Source organism: Lagopus muta, chromosome 2 (genome assembly GCF_023343835.1).
Source record: "Lagopus muta isolate bLagMut1 chromosome 2, bLagMut1 primary, whole genome shotgun sequence".
Taxonomy (NCBI): Eukaryota; Metazoa; Chordata; class Aves; order Galliformes; family Phasianidae; genus Lagopus; species Lagopus muta.
In genome coordinates, this window is record NC_064434.1 from 12,222,072 (window position 1) to 12,246,806 (window position 24,735).

At 35.2% G+C, this 24,735-nt stretch overlaps 1 protein-coding gene across 1 annotated transcript in view; it reads left to right on the forward strand.

Annotated features, from left to right (window-relative positions):
* Positions 1 to 24,735, forward strand: part of NBAS (NBAS subunit of NRZ tethering complex) — a 162,191-nt gene that overhangs the window by 101,075 nt on the left and 36,381 nt on the right. The window contains exons 45-48 of the mRNA XM_048936226.1: positions 7,108 to 7,326; positions 7,565 to 7,767; positions 14,719 to 14,805; positions 17,152 to 17,347. Coding sequence (XP_048792183.1) covers positions 7,108 to 7,326; positions 7,565 to 7,767; positions 14,719 to 14,805; positions 17,152 to 17,347 — 705 coding nt within the window. The remainder of the gene's footprint in view (positions 1 to 7,107; positions 7,327 to 7,564; positions 7,768 to 14,718; positions 14,806 to 17,151; positions 17,348 to 24,735) is intronic.

Genomic DNA, 24,735 nt, shown 5'->3' on the forward strand with positions numbered 1-24,735 from the left:
ATATTTAGAAATATTTACTACAGAATACTATTTATTTAGTTCTGTATTTATTTAGTTCTGTATCTAATATTTCTGTGCATTTTTGTATTTCATAGAGATACTGATATTTAAAATAGGTAAAGGTCTGCAAAAAACTTGATGCTTACACATGAAATAATCAAGGAATAATCAAGAAATTCTGAAGTGCTAAGTTATGGAAGGAAGGTCAAGTAGGTAGGATAGGACAGTTACTATGGTGTGATAAGGCTGCATGGAAGGCTGTGCAAGTTGAAATTCCAGGGTAGCACTGGAATTTTAACTGAGTGGGAATTTAGGAAGCTGATACCAGAATATCACTCACTGTTTTATTAGCAGAAGTAAGGAGAGGCAGGTAACAGGCCAGCAAAGCAATTGGAAGCCTCTTCTACTTTTGTGTCACTTGATAGGGCAGAATGTGGAAACAGTGCTTAACTTTAAAAGGGGAATTAAAGCATGGGGATTTAGTGCTGACATCTGCAACTTGTAATTGTTAGCGAGAAAGACAGGAACTTGCTGGGGTTTTGACAGTGGGTCCCCTTCCTCACCTTTACCTTCTACTTGCTCTTCTATAGAAATTTTTAAAAATGTATGTTTTAATAAGAGACATTTGTGGGTAATGTCACAATAATTACAGCATGGAGTATGGGTTGGGAAAGAAGAGCAGCCATAGGTCTGATTTATTACAGAACTTTTCTTCTGATCAGATGTAGAAGTCGTTTGCATTTTTCATATGTGAAGATGCCATAGCAACTACTTTCATTGTTGCTTCTTTTATGCTACTAATAAATAGGCATCTGAAAGGTAGAAGGATTGCTTCTCAGATTAGTTGGGCCAGCGGTAAATGAGTTTAAAGGGAGATGAATGAGCAGTGTTCAGCTGGCAAAGAAATTGAGAGGAAAATCTCAATTGAAAAAATGAATGGGCTTTTTATACTTGCCAATAGCCTTTTACATAACTGTGTTAGTTGTCCTTTCACATCTAGTGATTTGCAGTATGGTGAGGTTTTAGGTGACTGTGTGCTCATATAAGAGCTCAGATGTGCTCTTCCATATTTTTGCAGAAATTAGATACTACCTGGAAGATGAGATTCAGTTCCCCAGTCTTAAAGATTCAAGCCAAGGGGTGACTGGGTGGTGGAAACTTGTATCACTGTGGGAAACTGGTAAATCATTAAGCCCAAAGTAATGCTGTTAATGTACTGGATATTCTGTACAAGACAGATTAGACAACTTCCCAAACATTTTTTTGCTTGATTTTTTTTTAATGCCAGCATGTCTATAGGATACTGTGCATGTTTTCCAGGGAGAGATTGAGTGACTTGTGAAGCTATTAATAATACTTGATTGTTCTAGTGGCTAGTTGTTCTGTGTTTATTTTTTTAAATGCTTCTTTTGCTAGACTATTTAATTTTGAAATTCCAGCTTATAGACTTCTTTTTCTGCTGTACTGAAGAGATAATCATCAAGGTTTTATTTCCACACATTCTGCAGGAGCCTCTTCAACTTGTCTTTGATACAGTGAGTTTGGGGACTTTTCTGATCTTTTTCTTTTTTTCTAAACCTTTCATTATTTTTACAACTCTTCTGTGGGTCTGGTATATCAGCATCTGCCTTCAGTTGGACAAAGCATAGATGGATGGTGAATGAAGCAAGTCAAGTTTTTAACTCTTAGTCAGTTTCACACATTGAAAGACTGAAGCATTGATCCTTCCATCAACATAAGCTACATTTGGAAGATATTGTGGTGATGACTGGCATTAAATGGAGTCCACAAGTCGTGAATGATGTTCCCCAAGGGACAGAAATGGAGCCTGTCCTGTTCAATGTCTATTGATGACTTGGATGAGGGTGTTGAGTGTGTTTGCTGATGAGGCCATGCTGGGAGGAAGTGTAAGTTTGCCTGGGGGTAGGAATGCCCTTCAAAGGGATCTGAACAGCCTTAATTGCTGGGCTGAGGCCAATGGGATTAAGTTCAACAAGGCCAACTGCTGGGTCCTGCGTTTTGGCCACAATAACTCTTCAGGCAGAGTAACTGGAAGACTGTGTGGGAAAAAATGGACCTGGGGGTGCTGGTCAGCACTCAAGTAAATGTGAGCCAGCAGAATGCCCAGGTGGCCAAGAGGACCAGTGGCATCCTGGCTTGTGTCAGAAATAGTGCTGCTGTAGGAGCAGAGAAGTGTTCATCCATCTGTACGCAGCCCTGGTGAGGGCGCACCTCGAGTATGGTGCTCAGTTTTGGGCCCCCCACTACAAGAATTGAGGCCCTGGAGCGTGTACAGAGAAGGGCAACAGAGCTGGTGGGGGATGTGGAGTGCAGATTTTATGGGGAGTGGCTGAGGGAGCTGGGATTGTTTAGTCTGGAGAAGAGGAGGCTCTTGGGAGACTTTACCACTTTCTTACAGCTACCTGAAGGGAGGTTGTGGTGAGGTGGGGTTTGGCTTTTCTCCTATGTAACTAGTGATAGAACTAGAGAGGATAGCCTCATGTTACACCAGGGAAAGTTCAGGTTGAATATTAGGAAAAATTTGCTCTTTGAGAGCAGTCAGGGAATAGGCTGCCCAGAGAGGTGGTGGATTCACCATCCCTGGAGGTGTTCAGGAAATGTTTAGATGTTGTACTGAGGGACATGGTTTAATGGAAAATATAGATGGAAGGTGGACTTGATGAACTTGGAGGTCCATTCCAATATTGGTGATTATATGGTTCTATGATATTTACGACCTTTTAAATATTCTGTGTATGAGATTTCCCATTGTTTAGGCACTCCATATGTTCAGTAGCATTAACACATTTTTGAATGCATTTGGATTTTTTTCTTTTAGTAATTTTCCTTTATTTTAAATAATGCTGACTTTGCAAATTCTTAATTACAGCTGTGATCATAGCAACTTTGTCTTCATGGCTTCCTTTGTGACCTAAAGTATTTAATATATTTTTAAATATATTTTTAAATTCTGTTGTTGCAGACATTTCTTCTGGTTGTGCTAGATGATCTGTTACATCTTCAGAGAACCATCTGTTTCAGCTTGTATGTCGTTACCCAGAAGTTCATTGAAACATGCCTGAAAACCAACCACAAAACCACAACTGAAATCAATTAACTTTTATGTCATCATATTTTCATTATTGAGGATAATATCCCAAATGAGGATGGGTGTAATATGTTAGATAGGAAGAAAAGATTAGAGCTTAAGATCGGAAAAGAGAACAAAAAACAGTGGTAAATCAATTAGATCATCTATAGAGAGAACTGAAGTTTTACTTCACAGCCTCCACAGACTCCCACATTTGTTTGATGTATGGCTTATGGTTTTTTTTTGTTGTTGTTTTCTACTCCATTCCTTTTTTTTTCTTTGTGTAACTTCTGATACAAAGGAAGAACTTCACAAGTAGCGTAATGGTTTTATTTGAAAGGTTGACCCTTATTTCTTTTGAGTTTGTAATGCCTTTTTGACAGTTTTCATCTTGTTTAAGCAGGAATATGATATGCACATTTTGACTAAGTGCCAAATGGATGAGCAGTGGACAACTCACTACTGCATCATCTTCTCTTTCAGTTTGAACGGCTTTAAATGCCATTTTAATTAGTTGTAGAAAAAGCTCAGCTTTACAGAAGTTCTTTGTAATATTCAGTACCTTTTGGCTGACTGATTGACTTCTTAGCATTTTACATTGTTTTAAGGAAAAAGAGTATAACTATACTTGAAGATTTACAAGACGTGTTAATAACGTTCTTACAAAGCACAGCTGCATTCACATGTCAGATTTTGAATTACTTGTCATCTTTTTATCGCTTTTTATCACTATGCTCCAGTTCAATCAGTTTGTCTTGTATGACATCTTTCCTCATATGTATTAATAGTACCTCTTTTTCTGACATCAATACATAGATACTTCATTGTACCTTACCATTAATATATTCTAGTAAGTCTGCTTCAAGAGAAAACTTAAGGAGTAGTGTCTTTCCTACAACTGATTCCTTACATTTGTTAGAACTTCTACACTGTTCTTCAGATTAATTGTACTATAGGTGGAGTTAATTTTTTTCATGATAGCTTATGTGCCATGGATTTTTTGTTTATTTTCTACAAAGTACTGCACCTGCTGATTTGTGGCTAAACCAAAGTTGATAACACACCAATGTTTTGACTTGCACAGCATCCAGACTTTCTCTCCTTCTCCAGGTTAGTAAGTTGGATGTAGGCAAAAAGGTAGAAATGACAGCTGACTAAATCTGGCCAAAAGAGTTCTTTACCACATGATGTCATGCTCAGCAGTAACAAATGTGAGTGTTGAGGTGTCCTCCAAAGGCAATCAGAGATTTTCTTGGCATTGTTTTGTTTATGGGAGGTGGTGAGTGATTGCCACAGTTTCTCACTCCTTCATGTTTTAAACTTTCTTTGTCTTCATTCACAAGTTTTTTTGCCTTTGCTATTCCAGTTGTCTCCTCCCACCTGTAAGAATTGGGAACCATCTTTCATTATTCTATAATTAAAGTAACTTGGTTTTCCTTCTACTGTGTCTTGTTGAGATATGCCTAGATGGCATTTGGTCATTGAAGTACATGAAGATGGAATTCGATGGCAGAGACAGGAACCAAACCAAACTGTTTACTTTGAGCATCAGGCAGTGTGTATTTGTTGGTTGCCCAGAGAGTCTGTAGAGTCTTCTCCTTGAAGATCTTCAAAATCTGCCTAGATCTAGTCCTGAGAAACCTTCTGTGGGTATTTTTGCTTGTGTCCCTGCTGGAGTTGGGCCACATAAACCAGAGGGCCCTGTCAACCTCATCCAGTCTGTGATAGTGATGCTGGGGGTCCCAGGATTTTATTAAAAGTGAAACTGTTTCTATCACCTCATAGCTGAATGTTAATCACTGTCAGTAAGAGTGACAGGATCAGGAAGTTCATAAGTAAATAAATGTTACTTGTGCAATACTTTAAGAAGTACTTAAATATTCTGAAGGTAATAGGCTTCTATGATGGATTTTTATCCTAAGGAGTGAAATCTGTTGGGCTGAAAGTGTGTGACGTTCCTTTATTTGAATATGAAAGAAAACTGATTTTTAGTTTTTGTTGTTGTTGTTTTTTACCACATATTAAAGCCCATAGAATTAATGATCCTTTTGAACTTTAAAACCTCTTAGAAAAAAGAATACTTCACATTCGAACAAAGATTGAAGTAGCCCCTAAGCTATTTTTTTCACTGAATATGACACCAAATCTCATTACTGCACTGACTAGAAATATGGAGGATAGCCATTTATGTTTGGGAATAAAATAATCATAGAGAAGATATGCTAGTAGTGCTGCATTTTAGTAGTATGCAAATAAGAATGCAAAATTAAAATAGTCTTGGAATACCATTCTTGTTTTTAATGCTCTATTCTATGTATGCTGATAGCATCGTGACTTTATGCATGCAGAATATTCACACAGTTCTCTAGGATATAACAGTTAGATGGAATACTTAAATTGTTTGCCGTTTTGCATCTCTCTTAATTGCATTTTGAACATTAGAAAATATACAGTTGAAGGGAGAAAATGAAAAATATAGCTGTTTTCATCTTTTATGAGGTTTACAAAATGGATACATAAATCCATCCACAGTCATTAAATTGTAACATGATATGAAGAGTCTCACCTTTTCCCTGCTTTTATTATATCAGCTTAGTTTTCCTCTTTCTGTGGTAAATCCACCTTTTTCCTATTCAATATATGATACAGATCCAAGCTTTATTTTCTGTTTTTTGTGTAGATCTACTTTGAAATTAACGCTGTTAGCATGGCTTCGTCTAGTAAACCAGTAGTTAAAATAACTGATGTTAAAGTATCTGATGCTGTGGGTGTAGGCAGAGGAGACCTCCATCCGTCAGAAAGTTTATTTCAAGCATCTTAAAGCAGGACTTGAAATTATAATTTAACAATTTATACATGATGTATAATTTTAAAAATGATATTTCAGACTTTGTTTTAGATTTCTAGCTGATGCTGCTGTTAAGTGCACAGCAGTTTGCTGCAAATGCTGTCTGTTTAAAGAGTGTTTCCATCTTTATCTCCTCCCAAAGTAGTCCTGGATTCTGGAAGCTTGGAAATCAGTAATTGTTGCCTGGCTTCTATTCTGAAGTACTCAGTTCCATTCTGATGCACTGGAATAACCCCATCATGCCAGATGGAAGCATAGAAGGAGACTTCATTCAGTGTATGCATGAATGTATCTGGAAAATGATCTCCACTAGAAGTTTAATGGAAAAAGCAGACTTTTTTTTTTTTTTTTTTTTTTTTTTTTTTGCTTTAATGCCTAGATACATCTGGCTGTAAAGGTCTTTCAAAACAGCAAGTTGTTATTCTGTATAACTTGCACTTTAAATATGTAGATTTGAAAGGAGTTTCTATCTCTCTTAAAGCCAATCTGTTGCAGCCTACGTTTTATTAAAATTATGTAGAACTGTAATGTACTTCTATAAGAGACTGACAAAAACTTGATAGCTGCAAAATCTTCATTGCACTAGTAGCATAATGTGGTGGTAACCCACCTCTGAAGTAGTTTCAGAAAATGCTCAAGCAGATCAACTCATGCATGGCTCAAGATAAATTACTGAAGTAGACCTCGAAGTGGTCTTTCTTTATGATGAAATACATGTTAAGTGCACATGTTAAGATGAATAATCTTAGAGATGTATTTCAAACCATTATCTAGACCTAACAAAACTAAGCTTAAGTTAAGTTTTTGGATTTGAGTTTTTCGGTGCATATTGTAGAATGATCCCCAGACATCTCTTAATGCAAAGGTAAAAAGTATTAAGAAAGCAACAACAACAAAAAAAAATTGAAAAAATCGTGAAAAGTTCTTTAGTAATTTTGTATGTTCTATTGTGAGCCATATTCAAGGTGAATAAAAAAAGGATGACAGAAGAAAGTAAATGGAATACTGATCTTTTAAAAAATAAATGAGTAAATAAGTTTGTTTCTCCTAAAACATTTCAGGTTTTTTAATGCACAACCGTAGAAAACTGTACCTCTAAGCATTGTTTTAATACAAATGGTAATGTACAGATAAGAATAATAATGATTAAATGAGCAATCTCTTTCAGCTGCCTGTTGAAGCCAGGATGGAACTGACTAAGAAGGCTGTTAAGGCAGTCAAACATCTTTCTGAGAAATCAAGAAAAAAGCATTCTGAGAATGAGATGGAGGATGCAAAAAATCCTGCTGTTGCATATGAAAAAACTCTGAATCACTTGCAGCAATCCCTTGCTCATCTGGAAACACTCACTCATAGTTTTATCACTTATTTGAAGAACAGCGAGCAGGTAATGGTTACCAATCTGATACTTGTTTTGAGTGTTGCCATAACCAGTAGTGATACACATCAAACTACTGTCATATTTTTTGTGTTTTACAGCTTTGTTTTTGTTTGCTTGGTGTTTGAAAATTCATTTCTACCAGTCTTCTCTGCTTTGTAGTAGTGTTTTATCTTGGCAGAAGTAAAGATGACACATGCCCATAAATAAGTGCACTGATTCATGTTCAAAACTTATCTGCTCACAGGATGTACTACAAAAGTATGGTTATTTGTATGACCTGTCAAGGTCAGAGAGAGACCAAATCCATGAGCAAGCAGTAACCATGTGTATAGATGGTCAGCCCCTGGACATGATACAACAGTTGATAGAAGTGGCTGTTGGAGATCTTTGTCTTTCTACCAAAGATATTGTTCAGTGTGCTATTAAAAAAATTGTATGTATGCTAAGGTAAGTCTGATGTCAGCATGTTTTTTTTGGTTTTGTTTTTTTTTTTTTTGTTAATTTCCGTTTGTTTTAATTGAATGCTTGTTTGCTTTGAAAGTGTGGATTTTATAGAAGATTAGATAATGAGAGGAATTGACTTCTTACTTTTCCACTCACAGATAATGTCATATTGAGATGATAGTTATTCTGAGTTTAGAAAGCCTGAGTTACTTGAATGAAGAAGCAAGAAAACTCATTCTGTTCACTGACAAGTGCTTTTAAGTTTTAAACCTTTAGGTTTACAACTCCATTATTTGTGCATGCATTGCAGAAACTTTTTGGCAATTTTATGATTTCATGTACTTCTTCCCTCTTCAAGAGAGGGAAATAGTGTGTACATTTTCATGCAGGTATTTGGGAAGTAGAAGCCCAACAACAGCTGTTTCCACAACAATTCTACAATTCTACAAAGTGCAGGATGATTTCCATCTTTTGAGTAATTTGCTGGTTTTTTGGGGGGAAGCATTTTGGTTCTTTTTCTCATTTTCAAGCTTTTCAGATTATATGTTAATTTAAAATTATGAATTCATAGTCTTTCTAAGTAAGTTTTTCATCTTTGTTTTTTGTTCTTGTAAAGAAAGCTAGAGTTTTTGCTCTTCTTCTGGCTCCCTTTGAGTCACATCCAACCCCCAAGCTAAACTGCAACTGTGATTATTCTATGCTTCCTACAGCAATTAAAAGTAACAGTGATTAAAAATAAATGACACAACGAGCTGACTTCTGGGAGATAAATTTTGATTTGAGGAAGAGTGTTGTTTGACCAACTCTTTCTGACACTTACTGTTTCTTGCTGCTGTTAGTGCCGTCGTAGGAATGTTCCCTGCTGGAAGTGACTGTTCATCCCTATCTTGTTCTGGAGCTGTGAATTCTAGAACCTCTGTAGTTGCATTACGCAAACCAAACCATTCCGTTTATACTACCGTAGCAAAATGAGTCATCTTTTATGTGAAAAGTATGGAGAAAAATGTGAAATAACTGGCTTCTGCACTTTATACTTACATGTCCTTGAATAATTCTGTGAGATGGGGTGAGACCTGGATGATGCAAGAGGAGATTAAATCAGCTGTTGCTGGTTTTCTTAGCCTCAGTTAATAGTGAGTTTAGCATTTGCATTAACTTCAATACGTAGGTCTTTTACATGCATATATTATTTATAGTCTTGTTTCTAAACAACAAATATAACTCTTGAAAGGAGTCTTACAAAACTACTGTAGTTATTGTGTGCTTCCTTAAGTACCTATTGTGTCTTGAATGAGGAAGGAAGAAAGATTTTTGCATTGAAGAGTATACTGCCTGTTGAGTTAGCCATGGTGTCTGTACTTACTGTCTTCTAGCCCAGAAGGGACATATCTTTCATTCACAAGTTTGAGGTTAAGATAATTTTAATTTAATTGGCATTTGGGAGAATATTATGTCTCTGAGAATATAGAGCTGTTAAAAATAAGTGTGAGTGGACATAATGAGGACATGAACACAGGTGAGAGAAAGAAAAGCAAGTTTATTGAAAAGCCCTTCAGTGAAATAACGTCCATTTTATGCATTGTTTTTAGTGCTTATTCCTAGCTGAGCTTGCCATTTGTAATACCTTCTCCTAGGAAGCAGTAAAAAAAAAAATAAATAAATTGACAGCTTTCATAATGATGGTGACTGTAAAATTCTTCTGGCAAGTAATGTGGAACTATAGTATGTCCTTTGAGGTTCAACCTTTTTCCTGCCACAGTGAAAATGAAGGTATTTATTAGAGCAGTGAAATAATAGAGAATGTGCTTTAGGGGCTTGAATGACAGCCCATGAGGAGAGTGTACACGGAAAACATTCTGTTAGGATTAAATAAACCTGTGAAGATTCTCTTAGTCTGCAGCAAGATTTTAAGATGTGGATTTTGAAGTCCATGGATGTTTGTAGCCCATTAAGAGCAACCTCTTCCTCTTCCTACCAAGGAGATAGCAGTGTTCAGACACATGCCTCTCTGACGTAATTTAATTAAAAAAAAATACGTTCAGTTCCCATTGCTGTTGATCTTGAGCTAAAATGTGAAATTTTGCAGGAAATAAGCAGAGGATGAAGTTCTGGGGTTTGACCTCTGTACCCCTATCATAATTTGTGTTCCCAGGGAAAATAGAGTTCAATATGTTTTGTGGCCATTGTTAACAGAATATCAATGAGATCTTAAAAATCCTTTTGTTAGTGATGCTCTTCCTCCTCCAGAGCATTATAAAATACTCACTTTGGCTCTTTTTTCTTTTTCTATAGTCAGATTAAATTAATTCATTGGGAACACTCTCTTGGATTTGATGCTGGGGCTGGGTCTTTGCCTGCCTTGGTCTTCGATTTGCTGAGTATTCCATATGAAAGACCACTTTATCAATGAACTCATGTAACCAGCAAAAAACTTTATTTTGGGGGAAGGAGTAGGAATGGGAGGATAGGGGAGAAAATTGTTTTATACCATTTATGATAAATAGACAGATATTTCTCATTTTAATATTTTTCCAGAAAACTCTTCCAAGGTACTTCTGTTCCAAACAGCAGATGCATGCAACACACATGGAAGTATTCTACTGTTAAATTGCTGCTAGGCTCTTTCACATTTTCTACCAGTTTAGATGGATAAAACTTAGGGAATTTATTTGGTTTATTTGTCATGGGGGAAAATTATATGTGGGTAGGATGATATGAGTGGATATAACAGGATAACGTAAGTCTAGCATGGAAAAAAATTTACATCTCTATTTATTTCCCAGCGATTATGTGTAAACTACAGCAAATTGAAGAGCCACAGACAAAAAGAAGGCAGCCTGTCAAAGCATTTGCAGTGGTTTTTGTCAGAAAATGTGTTCCTGAAGTCACTCAGTTTTGATATTCACAGCATCCTCAGTGATGGTAGAGCCTTTACATAGGGACATCAGTAATATTGTCTGTCTTGCTGGGGTTTGTCCAGTTGGTAAATAATAATTTGGCTTTACATGACCACTGTCCTAATGTGCCTAGCTGGAATATGGAAGTGTGATGTATCTGGATTTAAATTTTATGACTTAATTCAACATCAGTGAGTCTCATTAATATGCAGTCTATGACAAACTTCTTAAAATTCTCCTTTCTACTTTTTTTTCTGTGAATTGAATTATACCTTTCTTATACAGACATTGCAAAGCAGAAATGTCTGAAAGGTGGTTAAAAATTCTGTTCTGCAGACCATGACCAGTAACTCCTAACCAGCACTTTTCATTAAAGATTGGAAAGTGCATCCCTCCTGTGGACAAAACAGAGGGGGGGAGGAAGAGGACAGGAGGGAGAGGAGGTAGGGGCCTTAGTTTGACACCTCAGATAAACTCAGAAATTCACACCTTTTCAACTGGTGTGTGATGTGTGATTTTTTTACCACTATTCTTCTTTATAAATCCATAAACTGATGCTAAAAAATAAAAGTGAAATGTTACAAAACAAGATGCCCTGGTTAATTTATGTCTGTTTGCCAAGAGGTGAAAGTCATGGGGTGGTAGTAGTCACATAACAAGAAGTGGAATGTTGACAACTATAGTGGTAAGAAGCATGAAGTAAAAATCCATCAGAGAACAGAAAATCCTTGAAGTAATATCCTCCCTCTTATGAAATTCAGTAAGACAGTATTATAAGGTAGCATCACCCTAAAAAAAAAAAGCAAGCATTTAGAAGGAAGGCTGTGTCTTGGCAGCTCTTAAGCCTGTTGGCATTGATGCAATTTCTGTGAATGAAAGAGGTTACATCTCTATTCTGTGCTCAAATACCAGCTTTAAAGCGAGAGCATAACACAAATCAAAGCACATTAACTGCAGCATTTTATGCAGCATTTTCATTTCAGAATTCGTGGGCAAAAAATTGATTAAAAGAAGTCTTTCCTGTGAACCCAGGAAGCTGAATTTTCTTTAATAATTGTAGCATTTCAAGGGAAAACTCTTCAGATTTTTAACTTTTTTATTTTATTTTATTTTATTGGTCTTTGATACAGGACTGTTTTATACAATAGTTTTGCAGGAGACAAATTTCTTCTTTGGCAGTTAACATTCAAAGTAATACTTGTAGGCTCATAACTGAACTGGAGTTTCCCTGGATTTTCTGTAATGATGGTGACAAGGAATGTAATGAAAGTACTGTAACTATAAATGAAAAGACTAATATGGATGTGAAAAATCATGGTTGTATCTGTGATATACATGAAAGTGAAACAAAAATGCACTTCTGTGATTGCAAATATGCATCCTTTCTTTCAGTTTTGTAACTGCAGCCTCCCTTGAAACACATTAAGTGTGTTGAAATGTTTCCTGTCCGTGATAGAAGAATCTTTTACGAAGTATTGTGTTTCTGTAAAAGTAAATTACTTCTTGGTGTCCTGCTGGCTTCTGCCCCTGGAACACAGCAGTACTGTACTGGGAGATGAGTGGGTAGAGAGGAGACCTGGGCTACGTTGATGTGACATCAGGCTCAACATGCCCTAGCAGTGTGCCCTGGCAGCCAAGAAGCAAACTGTGTTTTGGGGTGCATTAAACATAGCATAGCCAGCCATACAAAAGAAATGTTTCTCATACTATTTAAACTTCATTTGCTGTTCTGAGCTCCACAATATAAAAAGGACATTAAGGTCTTTGAAATTGTCCAGGGCAACAAAAAGTGGGTAACAGGACTGCAAGGCACGTCCTGTGAGGCAGAGGCTGAAGACACTTGGATTGTTTGGTCTGGATGAGGCTGAGAAGCAACATTACTGCTCCCTGCAGCTCCTGAGGGAGGAGAAGCAGAAGGAGGTACTGGGATTTGTGTATGGCAACTGATGACAGGATGGGAACCACACGGGGCTGCAACAGAAGAGGTTCAAACTGGAACAAAGGGAAAAATTTCTTTGCCTGGTTTGACCTTTGGCTGGTCAAACACGGGGAAGTTTCCCAAAGAGGTGGCTGATGCCCTATGCCTGTAATTGTTCAAGAGGCGTTTGGATAATGCCCTCAGTAACATGTTTTAACTTTTTACTCCTGAAGTGGTCAGGCTTGGACCTTCAACTATCACTAAATTCCTTCCAGTGGAAGTATTGGATTCTATTCATTTTTAAATAACATGCAATATCATAGGCTTAACACCTCTTCTGAGAAGGTGTCAGCAGTTCTCATCTAAAAAATGGTTATTTGTCAAATACTATAATTTCAAGAATGGTATTGTCCAGTTTTGTCAATTGCTTTTATCTTCCTTGACTTTCTTCTGGTGCACAATTCTGGTGCACAAAATTTCAAGTAGAAAGTCTTGCATTAGTAGGTATAAAACCTCTCCAAGAGAACATACTTAAAACATTATGCGGGAACTGATTTGATGCTTTCGTGGTTTGGAAACAGCTATTACCAATGTAAATCCGTTGTTTCTTAATAAAAAGAACTGATAGTATGAAAAAGCTTTTGGTAATCAATGGTAATCCAATTACATTTAACTAAGATTCAGTTTATTATGTTACGAAGATCACTCATGCAATATATTGGAAACATTCCATGATCTGTGACTTTCGGAAAGCTCATGGGTGATGAAGAAAAATTTTGTATCCTCTGCTTAAGAGGAGTCTAGTTAATCAGGGAAGACAGTTTATCCTAGAAAGACATTATGACTTCTTTCACTTGCAGTTCCTAAATCTTTCAGCTTAGGTGTTCAGATGGGTTTTGTGTTTCTTAAAATTTTGGAAGTTTTTGCCATACAGTGAGCAGGACAGGTTGGTTGAAGTTTTGAATTTGTATTTAATGGTGAGACTTTTTTTTTTTTTTTTTTTTTGAATGAGGTAAAAAGTCTTATTAGACTGAGCATCTAACAGGAAAAAAAAACAGATTTTTCACCATCTCATGTCATTTGAGCAGGAGTTGTTCAGGGTAATTTTGCTACTCAGGCATTATATGATTCCGTGATACTTCTAATGGAAATAACTGTTTGACATTATGGCTTTCTCCAGCTTGAACCGATAACACCAACAGTATATGGTTTGATTATTTTCCTGATAGTTAGATGAAGTGCAAAACAGAAAGAGCTAAATAGGGCTGGAATGATAAAAGAATATAATGTGTTTTCAATGAACAGTTTAATTAGGTTAAAATATGTAGATGGGTTTAATTGATTCCCTTTTCAAGTATACTTGGTACTTTATTGTATTTGAGCGACTTGATTAAATATGCATCACTTTTTCTGAAGCTGAACTAAGATCAAAATAAGCCTTTGTCAGTGTTATTACTCGAGGCTCGTATGTAGGAGTTTTGAGGTGAACACTGAATCCTGTGCTGTTTAATACATGCATAAAGTAGCATATAAACTGTGAGTAAAATGAATCCTTCATTAATTATATTTGTTCCTGTCAGTAGCTGCTCATTGTAAATTATTAGGAAAAAAACAAGGCAGTGGTCTTTGTGGAATCTTGACATAATTATTTCTTTAATGACCTATAGGATCTTTTTATTTTATCTAACCATTTTAGGGCAGTAACAGCAATATTAAGCTTTTAATAAGTACCAGCTTCATTTCTTTTTTTTTCTTTTTTTTTTTTTTTAAATCATTTTTTTATTGTTTTTTTATTGTGTGTTTTTTTTTTATTTTACATATTTAATAGCAGAATAACTGATAGGCTGATGAACAGTAGGGAAAATACACTTATCTGTGGGTTTTTGAGTCATCCTCAGTAAACTAACTTGGACCGTATACCTGCCTTTCTTCAGTGCAGCGTTCACAAACTCTTAAGATTGGCAGAATTACTGTTTCCTTGTTCAGTCCAGGAAGATATGAAAACAAGGGCTACTAGTTAAGCAGGAAAAGCAGAAAACTACCAAAACTGTTACATAATTCATATATATTCTACAGTTGGGTAGATTTAAGTACACCATTAAGGACTGTTTTTACAGTGACTCTTGTGTCTTCCTTTAGCAGTGGAAATGGTTCTACGTCAGTCAAAGACCCACTTGGAATCCTAGAAGGCATTGTTTCTGCAGTGCATGCCAGTGTTGAAAAAGGGTAAGAACTTATGTGGAGTCCTGTGTTAAGGCTTCGAGAGATACTATGTAGGAATGAAGGTACAATATTGAGTATGGATGATTTTTCTTCACAGATGTATATAACGAGTTTGCATTTAGTTTTACAGGATTTTATTCTTAACCTGCTATCCCTTATGAAGCTCAAAATCTGAAGCTTAACAGAACCTTTTACTTGAGCATTTGGAAGAAAGAAGTCATTGAACATAAGATTTATGTAATAATGTTTAATGGTGATTTGAGGAAATTGAGGTATTTCTGCCCTAACTCTGTCTAGAAGTAGAACCTTGCTTTTGTTTCAGTTTATTAGATAAGCTACATGTAATAGAGTAACATTTAGATACCTGAATTGAGGTATCTTGTCAATGTATGCAGAGTATAGCACAAAAAAAAATTACTCAAATGCTGTGTAATGCTTCTCTTTGTGTCTTCTCTTTTGTGAATGTTCATATATCAACTTACTTAATGATTGTCTCTGTCACTGATGCATATTCCATTGTATCTTTCTTGAAGACAATAAAGAAAAGCAATCAGTTATCTTTTCAGTTTTATGAACTTTAGAATTCATGTCTAATAATAATAATTGAAAAGTAATAAAATAATGAAGCCCCATGCTCTTCAGTGGCCAACAAAAACAATTAAATTATGCAGAGGCTCCTCCACTGATATTAAATTGGGTAAATATTGGATACTGAAGAAGACTGTTGTCAAAATCTGCAATAAATCTAATTTACAATATTATAATGTAGAATGAGAAAGTAAACTCTAGTTATATTCTGAAATGTACTTTCCAGAGTCTTTGGATACATACTTCAAAATTGAACTGTTGAAACAATAAGCTAAAGTGAAAATCATTCCAATTACAGGAGATTATTTACGTTCTTTTAAGTACTTGTTCTTATTTATCTTCGTAAAGCTTAGCTATTCAATTTACAAAATATAAACCCCTTAGAAAAGCATATGTAAACAAACAGGTGTGAGATCTGCAAAACGCTGGAAATATTCAGATGCTTTCTCTTAATTTCCACACTTTTTGTGCGCAGTTTGAATGAGACTCGTTTGGCAGAGGCATATCTAATTTTACTGAAGTTCTGCATTCAGCAGCATCATTCAGGCAATATAAAAACAAAGTAAAATGGAGATCTTTGCAATCTGAATATCTAAGCTGTCAATGTTTATTTCAGAGCTGCAAGACAGGATAAATTTGTATTTTTCTGTCTGATATTACTTTCCCGTCTGCCTCGTTAAGACAAATAAGGGAACATTAGTTATAAATCGCATTCCACCTGGAACCATTTTCTTGATTTAAATTAAATAAGCTTTAGTTTGAAATTCTACTGAAAAATAGCAGAATAGGCTTTTACTATTTGTTACATAGTAATTTAGAGCCAGTAAAGGACTAGATTACTGCATCCGCAGTTGCTAGCAGGTTGGTTGTGTTGGTGACAGTCAGTGTACTGTAAAATGTACTGTAAAATTTAGAATGTATTCAGTATAATAAACGTTTAAAAAACTAAATTACATTATTAAGATATATTTGTTAATTATCTAAGTGATAAAACACAAAATGTATTGATTTATGACAGTTTTTTTCTTAAAAGGATTGTGAACATTTTTCGTTATCATGGTAGGACATGCAGTGATCCATCTAGCTAGAGATTATATAAAGGAAAAAAAAAAACCAACAAATTGCTAGAGCCACTAGTGATGTTAATTCATGTATGTAGAACATAAAGTAGGACCTTTAAGGAGGGAGAACAGTATAGATCAACATTAGAGAAAGTTGAAAACAAAAAATAAATCATTAAAAAAAAAAAAAAGTGGTCAGGCTACATAAAGTGCAGTTATCAATCAGTATCAGTTGCATTAGGTCATTTTTAGGTACTGAAATTCAGGGCCATTGTGATTAAATTTGCAGTCAAGGTAGTGTGGGAATGATGCATAACTGGATAAATGGAGTTTTGTAGTATTTACAAGGTTATTTGAATTAAGAAAGAAAAAAATCTAGCACTTAGCTTCAGGCACCTGATATGAGGTCTGATTTGTCAGCAGTCTCACAGAGATGAGCTCTTCAGAGGCACACTCCTTCTAAGTAGACATCTAAAAGAAGTCATCATACTGCTCATGGTATTCTCTATACTTCATGTAGCAATTCTGAGGAATCCCACATTCGCACTAGTTTACCTGGGTTCTGCTTCTGTGTAACACAAAGACAATTCATGACACCTCTGATAAAGTTTGAAATGTATTGAACAGATCCATTAACAACTTTGAAAATACATGTAGATAATAGGATCAGGATGTTTCACGTAGTATTGTTTAATTGCAGGGAAAAAGTAGTTTCTTCGGATGATCTCCTGGAGTGGCTGAGACCTTTTTGTGGTGATGACTCTTTACCAGTTAAGCCTCGCATCAAAGTACTGCAAATTTTGGAACAAGCCTTCCATCTCAGTGATGAAGACAGCAAGCTGCTTGTGTACTTCAGGACACAAGCTGTTCTCAGAGCTTGCTGGCCTGAAACAAAGGTATTAAAATTTACTACTATAAATGATAGCATGAGACTTTATTGTGCAGGGATTATATGGTGATTTTTGAGTTTGTAGTCTGTGGTTGTCACTATGAGTGCTAATCCTATTTTCCTTTTGAATCAAGATTCTAGTAAATTGTGATTCTTTGAAAAACAAAATAGTTCATGGAATCCTCAGCTTTTATTTACAATCAGGAGTAAGTAACACCAAACTTGATTAAATACTAATGATTGTTTTGTACAGCATGCATTTAACTTCCTCACTTTTTTTTTTTTTTTGCATTTTTTCTTTTTAGGCAACTGCTTGTCACTTTTACTCTCCTCTTTATAATTTACATGGTGTGACATTATGTTCAGATTTTCTTTTTTCTGTACTCTCTGAGTTTTATACCATGCATGTATAGTTGGAACATCAAGGACATTCTCAAATGGAAGAGCTGATTGATAGGGAATGGCTTTGATCATAGTTGGAGTGTGCTACTGTCTCTTTGAAGAGGCAGCACCTAAGGCAGTTTTTTTTTTTTTTTTTTTCTTAGAGCAGCTCATACCTTAAACCATCCCAAGTGTGATTTTTAAAGTCCTTTTCAGAGCAAAGTAAGGAAAAACAATGTAAAATTATTGCTGAAAGAACTTGCTGTAAGCTGGTTATTATTTGTTCCTACAAAGAGACAAAGAGCACTTCTAGCCCGAGCTTTCAAGTTTAAGACAGACTAATTTTCCTTCTGAATTAACAGAGTATGAGCTTTGGTTGTTTTTTTTTTTTTTTTTTTTTTTTTAAGCATATGTAAAAAAATCTAAGATAATAAAGATCTCAGCATGAAAGTTTTCAGGAGTGAAAATTACAGAATCACAGAATTGCAGGGATTGGAAAGGATCTCAAGAGATGAGTCCAACCTCCTTGCTGAAGCAGGTTTCCTACAATAGGTCGCACAGGTAACATCCAGATGGGTGTTGAGTATCTCTATAGAAGGAGATTCCACAACCTGTCTGGGCAACCTGTTCCAGTGTGTGAAGCAGAACATTGAAATATTGATTAATATTCAAAAATAACATTTTTTATGTATGATTCTTTTCTAACTGCTGTATTTCACTACTCATTTTGGTAAAATGCTTATTAGAAAGTATGTAGCATTAGAGGTTCTACATTTAGTCTTCCAGGTTCAATGAAAATCTAGTAAATGCTTAATGGGAAGAAATATTCTTATCTTTGAAGCTTGTATTATTTTGAAATCATAGGAGTATTAGTTGATACCTTTAAAATTATTTAGAAGCAGAGTTAATCTTCCTCCATTTCCTGGATGCCTTTCTTCTTCCACCTCCAGCGCCAAAGCCATATGGAACTAAAATAGAGCATTTATAATACTTAGAAAGATAAAATAAAATCCGTGCTCAAAAGCATTTTGTATTAATTTTAAACAAACGTGAAGTACTATCTCAGTTTTGACTTGCTCTACCAAGACCTTCCAAAGGAATAATCATCATCATAATCTTTGAGAAAATGCTTATCTCCTGACTCCTTTAGAAATTACTTTTTCTCTTGCATTCACAGTAATGCCAGCACTTAACTCTTCAACGACACTGCATGTGTATGTCTGTGATTGGATTCTTTATCTTCAGTTTGCTTCTGTTATTAGTGTGCAGTGTCCCTTGTCAACATTTTTTTTTTTTGCCTGTGACCCATTTTCAAGTCTAAAATGATAAACTAAAATATTTTTAACAAAAAAAATAATTAAAAAAAATAGAGAGTAGCTTTCAGCCATGGCTGTAGAAGAGAGAAAAGGATCTTGTATTTGGCAGAAACCTTATGAGACTCATTACACTTAAGAATCACGTAAGATGCCAGATCGCTTTTATTTCCTCACATAATCTAGTAGGTCAAAACACAAAACTTGAATTAATTTTCTTTCATTTCATGCCACTTTAGGAATTAATCAAATGCATTGCAAATGCCACTGGTTAGTGATGCCCACTGTGGCCCATATACACATATATCTTTACTAAATCCTGGGTAATTCTTGTAGACTTCGGACTTCAGCCAGCTTAGGTCTCCCCATGTAATATATTAGTAATTTCTATTTTCTGAAGTGGTGTATTTTCAGAATGATAGTTTTCAGCAGCAAAACACATGGTTTTGGTGAGGAAGAATTCTGTGCTGATTATAAACAACACTGTTAAGTCGTGGCACAGAGAAGTTAATCACTTCAGTGCTCTACTCTTTTGCTGATAAATAAGAAGATATTGCAAGAAGCTGTGTTGTAAAAAGCATAAGTACTATGCTAGTTAAACTAAAACCTTTTAGAGCTAATTATGTACAACTGTGCATACAATATGTAATATAAATTTCTATGCGTATGGTACTTAGCTAAGTTCAAAAATATTTTCTCTGCTATAGTGAAAGCTGTGCCTACATGTACATACATCAATATGATTGTTTTTTCACTACAGTTCCTGCTGCAGAGTAGAATTGAGAGAGTCCTATTGGAACGTATTTTAAAATAATTCTAATTTTCAGTTCGAGCTAAATGTGATGGATGTGATCTCTTTGCTTTGAATGAATAGTTTATGATATGTAGCTAGTCTGCGATTTAGACAAATTGGTTCATCTGTTAAGTACTGGTAACCGAAGTTCAGAACTCTTCATTTATGTCCATTATGATTCACTGTGTAATTTTTTTCTAATCTATTCAGCTGATGTCAAACATTAGTACGCAGGTTGGTCTTAGAAGAAAGTACAACCTTATTTGAATTAATTTGATTTGCTTATTCTGTGAATTAACAAACTGAAGGTAGGATATTGTTTTCTCTGTATTTTTGCCAGATACATTTCACATTCCTTTGTGATGTGTTAGTAAAACTGCAGAATTCAGCAATTAAATGAATGCTGAAAAATCGAGAGAGTTATCCAGACAGCTTTTTATGTTATACAGCTTAATGCTTCAGATTAGATGACCTTCAAGAAGCACCATTGTGAAATTCTGTTAAATTTCTGGGTTACTCTTGATAAACCAGTCAAACGTATGAGGAATTACATTTTTCAGAAGTGTGCTGCTATGTCAGTTCATTTTTTGTGTGTGTATGTAGGTATCTGTTTCTCTAATGTCACTCCATCTTTGTTCATTTGGTCACTTTTTCTCATCCAGCAAAGTAGAAAAACACTCAGTCACATTCATTAGAAAAATAGAAGTGTGCAGAAAATGAGCAAATGTTAATTTTAGCTTGTGAAGGAATGTGTCTAAAGGTTTTGTTAATGGAGTTTAAGTTGTAAACATTTCAAAGAAGTACTCACGATCTTTCTTCCAGACTGTTCTATCCATACTAGCTTGGCATTTCTTCCATGTTTCTAGACAATCCTCTTTTCCTCCACCATTTCCTGGTACAAATAGGGATATTAAGTATTGTAAAGGATGAATGTGGATTCCTATTGAGTAAAGATAAGTAAAATGATATTGCGGTGTTCAATTACCAGAAAATGTGTGAAAGCCACCCTCAGAGTGTCTACTAATCCTCTTAGTCAGGCTTCGCATACATCAAAGGGGGCCTTAATATTTAATTATGCTCTAGGTGCTCTAAGTAGTGGTGCCACAAATCAATGTGTTTCTGGGAAACAGGCCAGCTCTTACAAAATTAAAAATGTACTTCATGGAAGCAGCTACCTATCAAACAGTCAGAAACACAGCAATTTCCAGTTCTCTAATGATAAGTTAACAAAATTAAAAATTCAGTGGCCCTCATTTTTCAAAGGCTTGAGAGTCTTTAATTCACATTCCAGTAGCAACTTACCCTCCTGGAGGGAGGAGGCATGTGTTGTTTTAATCCCCTTGATGAATTTTATCTGAGCTCTTCAGGTTCTATAATTTTCTAGTTAACTGACGCATGAAAAATACAGGTCAAAATGCTGACTTTTTTGTACATTACAAAAAAAATGTTGGGGAGGAGGAGAAAAACGTAGGCTGTTTACTTCAAAGTTTAGCTTTATCCATCTAAGATGGGAAGTTATTTGTTTTTATGTAATATTAAAAAAATCTGGTCTGTAATGACTTGCAGCAAGTTAAAATATCAACAAGCACTGTGAGCGTGCTTTGTCATTTGCTGCAGTGTCCAGCTGGGGAGAATCAGTTACACTAACGAGAGTTAGAGCTTTTCCCCAGGAAGTTGAAGGCATTAGCAAAGGTTCCATGAGTAACGCAAGTGTTAGTTTAAGACAAGAAGCTAACAATTGTGAAGCCTCTATAAGACACACCTTGTCTTTAAAGGATTGTTTAATTATTATGCAAATTGAAAATGTAATTACTGTTTGCATGCTACTTAAATGCAAATAGCTTTGTCATTTAGAGAAGGTAATCTCTTACCCTTCACATTATTACATTACTGGCATTTTTTCCATGATCTTGCAGGCTTGAGAGCTGCTGAGGGCTGGATGTTTTTAAAAATTGGAAAGGGATTCTAATACAGATTTGACGTAGTAATTTTAGGTCTCTCTATCTCTTATTTTTAAAATGTAACTTTGGAAAATTACTGGATTAATTTGTATTTCATGTGCACCTTCCCAATCCTACCTCTGTCATTTACTGATGTAGGCAATTTATGTATGTTAGATGCAGTTTTTCTGTGTCTCAGCAACCTTTCTAATGTCTACATTAACATAATGACTTCCTGAAAACTTGTATATGGCTGTCAAACTTCCTTTTCTTTTTTCTGGTTCTCTTTCCAAGTGTATGGTAAATATGTTTCAATTTACATAGGACTCCATGACTTCATAGTAGTTCATTTGGTAGAAATGGTAGATTTTCAGCATTTACCCATTGCATGTACTTGTGTCAATTACATTTGAACATGAGTATATGGAAAGCAGCCTGAGATGTGAGAATTCCCAAGTCATTTTGCTGAAGGCAAACTTTATCAACTTTCAGATAACTATGACCCTCAGTTAGCTTGATCTGGCAAAGTACAAGTGAGAAAACAGTACCTATTTAATCCTTACCCATCGTTTATTTATAAAAGCATGCTTAATTAGAGGAAGAATTTATAATCCTATCATCTTTGAGTAAATTTATTAAGATGTTTATAATTATAGAGACATTGTTTCTCTATTAAAAATGCGTAAAAATTAAGTTTAATAAATTAACTTCAAGTTTTAATAAATATTTTAAAACACTAATTTCCATTTCTCGCAGATGCAATTTTTTCCATGTGACAACATGTGAAATGTTTTTTGGGAACATAAACTGTGGTGTATATGATTGATTAAATACTTTAGGATGCAAATGAATCATTTTCAATTAACTGCAGAAATAAAATGGATAAGACAAATCGAAGAGACAAACAGTATTACTTAAGTGAATGTGATGGTTTCCTATGCAAGCTTGGAACAGAATGACACTGCTGCGGTTGCTTTAGAGGAGGATAAACAGGCTCTGGAGTTGGTACCACGTAGGGTAGCTCACTTTCTGTGACAGTTCTTTAGTAATGGAGGTATAAGTGGAAAATGGTTTTAAAAAAAAAAAAAGGCATGGTGTGCTTTTATCTCAGTTTCACAAAAATTAAGAGCTCATTAGTGACATATTAATTCTTACTATGCAGCAAAGAAATATGTGGGTGGACTGTAATGCAGCCTTACGTTGTCACTTGTTAAATCTGTGGCATTGAAGGCAGAAAATACTGGCACAGTGGATGAATTTTTGCCTCTGTGATTTTATATGTAATGCTATCCTGTGTTTTGTAGGGTAGAAAAATTCAGAAAATCAAAGCCTGCTAATCTAGGTACTTCGCCATGCTTTTTTTTTCTTTCTTTCTTTCTTTCTTTCTTTCTTTTTTTCTGTTGCTTGCTCAATTTGAGTAAAGCATTCCAGTCCTGTTATTTCATCTAAGATGTTTTCTGTGTCTGTGACTATAATCCTCTTCATCTAATCCCACTGTGATATGTAGTATACCTCCTGAAAATAAATAATTGGGGAAGGAATATGATGTCTTTGTGGAAATTAATGGTACATGCTTATGAATCCAAGCATTGCAATTGCACTTTTGAATTCAGCTGTACGTTAATCAAAAGCCGTGGAATTTCATTCAGTGAGTCTGATGTTCCTGTTTTTGATGATGCACTCCCCTGAGAGCATCAATTAATTTATGTAAGCAAAGAAGCAGTCATAAAATTATCAGAAATTCTACCCTTTACCATCTGATCCTGATCTTTTTTCTTTCTTTGTGAGGTATGGACTGTAAAACCATTTCTCTTTAGGCCTTATTTTATCAATATTCTAAATTAATATGTTGCTATCTGTTGATGCCATCCTTTTTTCAGACAGTCTCATTCAGTCAAACGTATAGATGATTGACCTTATTTAGGTCTGTGAACTGTCATCTGAGGAGCTCCTGTCAGCTATTCATTGAATAGTGCTTGATAGGCATTCCACTAGTTCATATTCATTAGAAGTGTGAGACTTTTTTTTTTTATAAAAAAGTAACTACTTCATGTTTGTCTTCTTTGATGAATTATGTATGTAGGCAGTAATCTTTTTTGATATTTAAAATATAAATTTGTCTGACATGTATGTAGCTAGTAGGGCTTTTTTTCTAAAAATTCAAGTTTTGGGTAGGTATCACCACAACATTCTATATCAATATGCCATTTTCATGTTTTTTTTTTCTTTTATGTAGCACTATAAATCTAAATATATTGTTTCTGTTCCTGCACAAGAACTTACCTATAACTGCAATGACTGCTGTGAGGATGACTACATCCCATTCAACCAATTGCAGCGCTCACGTAACTTCATCTTGTATGACAGTTTTATGGTGCTATCTAGTGTTTCAAATTAGTTCTGTGGCTGTAACAGACTTACTCGTTTATTTAAATTTGTACAGCTTAAATAATTTTGTGCTGTCCGTCCACTTGTCACTTTAAATGCTCTTGGTCCAAGTCATAAACATGGAGAAATGGTAGAGGAAACTTGCATTACTGTCCTTTTTTTTTTTTTTAATAGATACTGACTCCAACTTAATGTCATATTTCAGTGTCAACAACCTGCTATTTCTAAAGGCAGATGTTTTAGTTTAATGTGTGTTATTCCTTTTAAAAATACCTGTTTTAACTTGTCAGTTTAGCCTTTATGCTGGACAGTATTTTGAAAGCATTAATTTTGACAAGTTTTTGTTACATGAAAACAGTTTTAACATTATTTTTCCTCTATTAGCTAGAATTACAGAGTAATTTATTGAGTTGGAAGTTATACACACAGTTGAAAGCTGGGAACTTGTGCATGCACTACTTCTTAACGGTAGTAATAATCAGAAAATGTAAACTGAAGAGACACTTGGCATAATTGGTTGAAATGGCTGATGCTAATTTAACAGCTTAAATGTAAAACTAATATTTGAAAATTAAAGTCT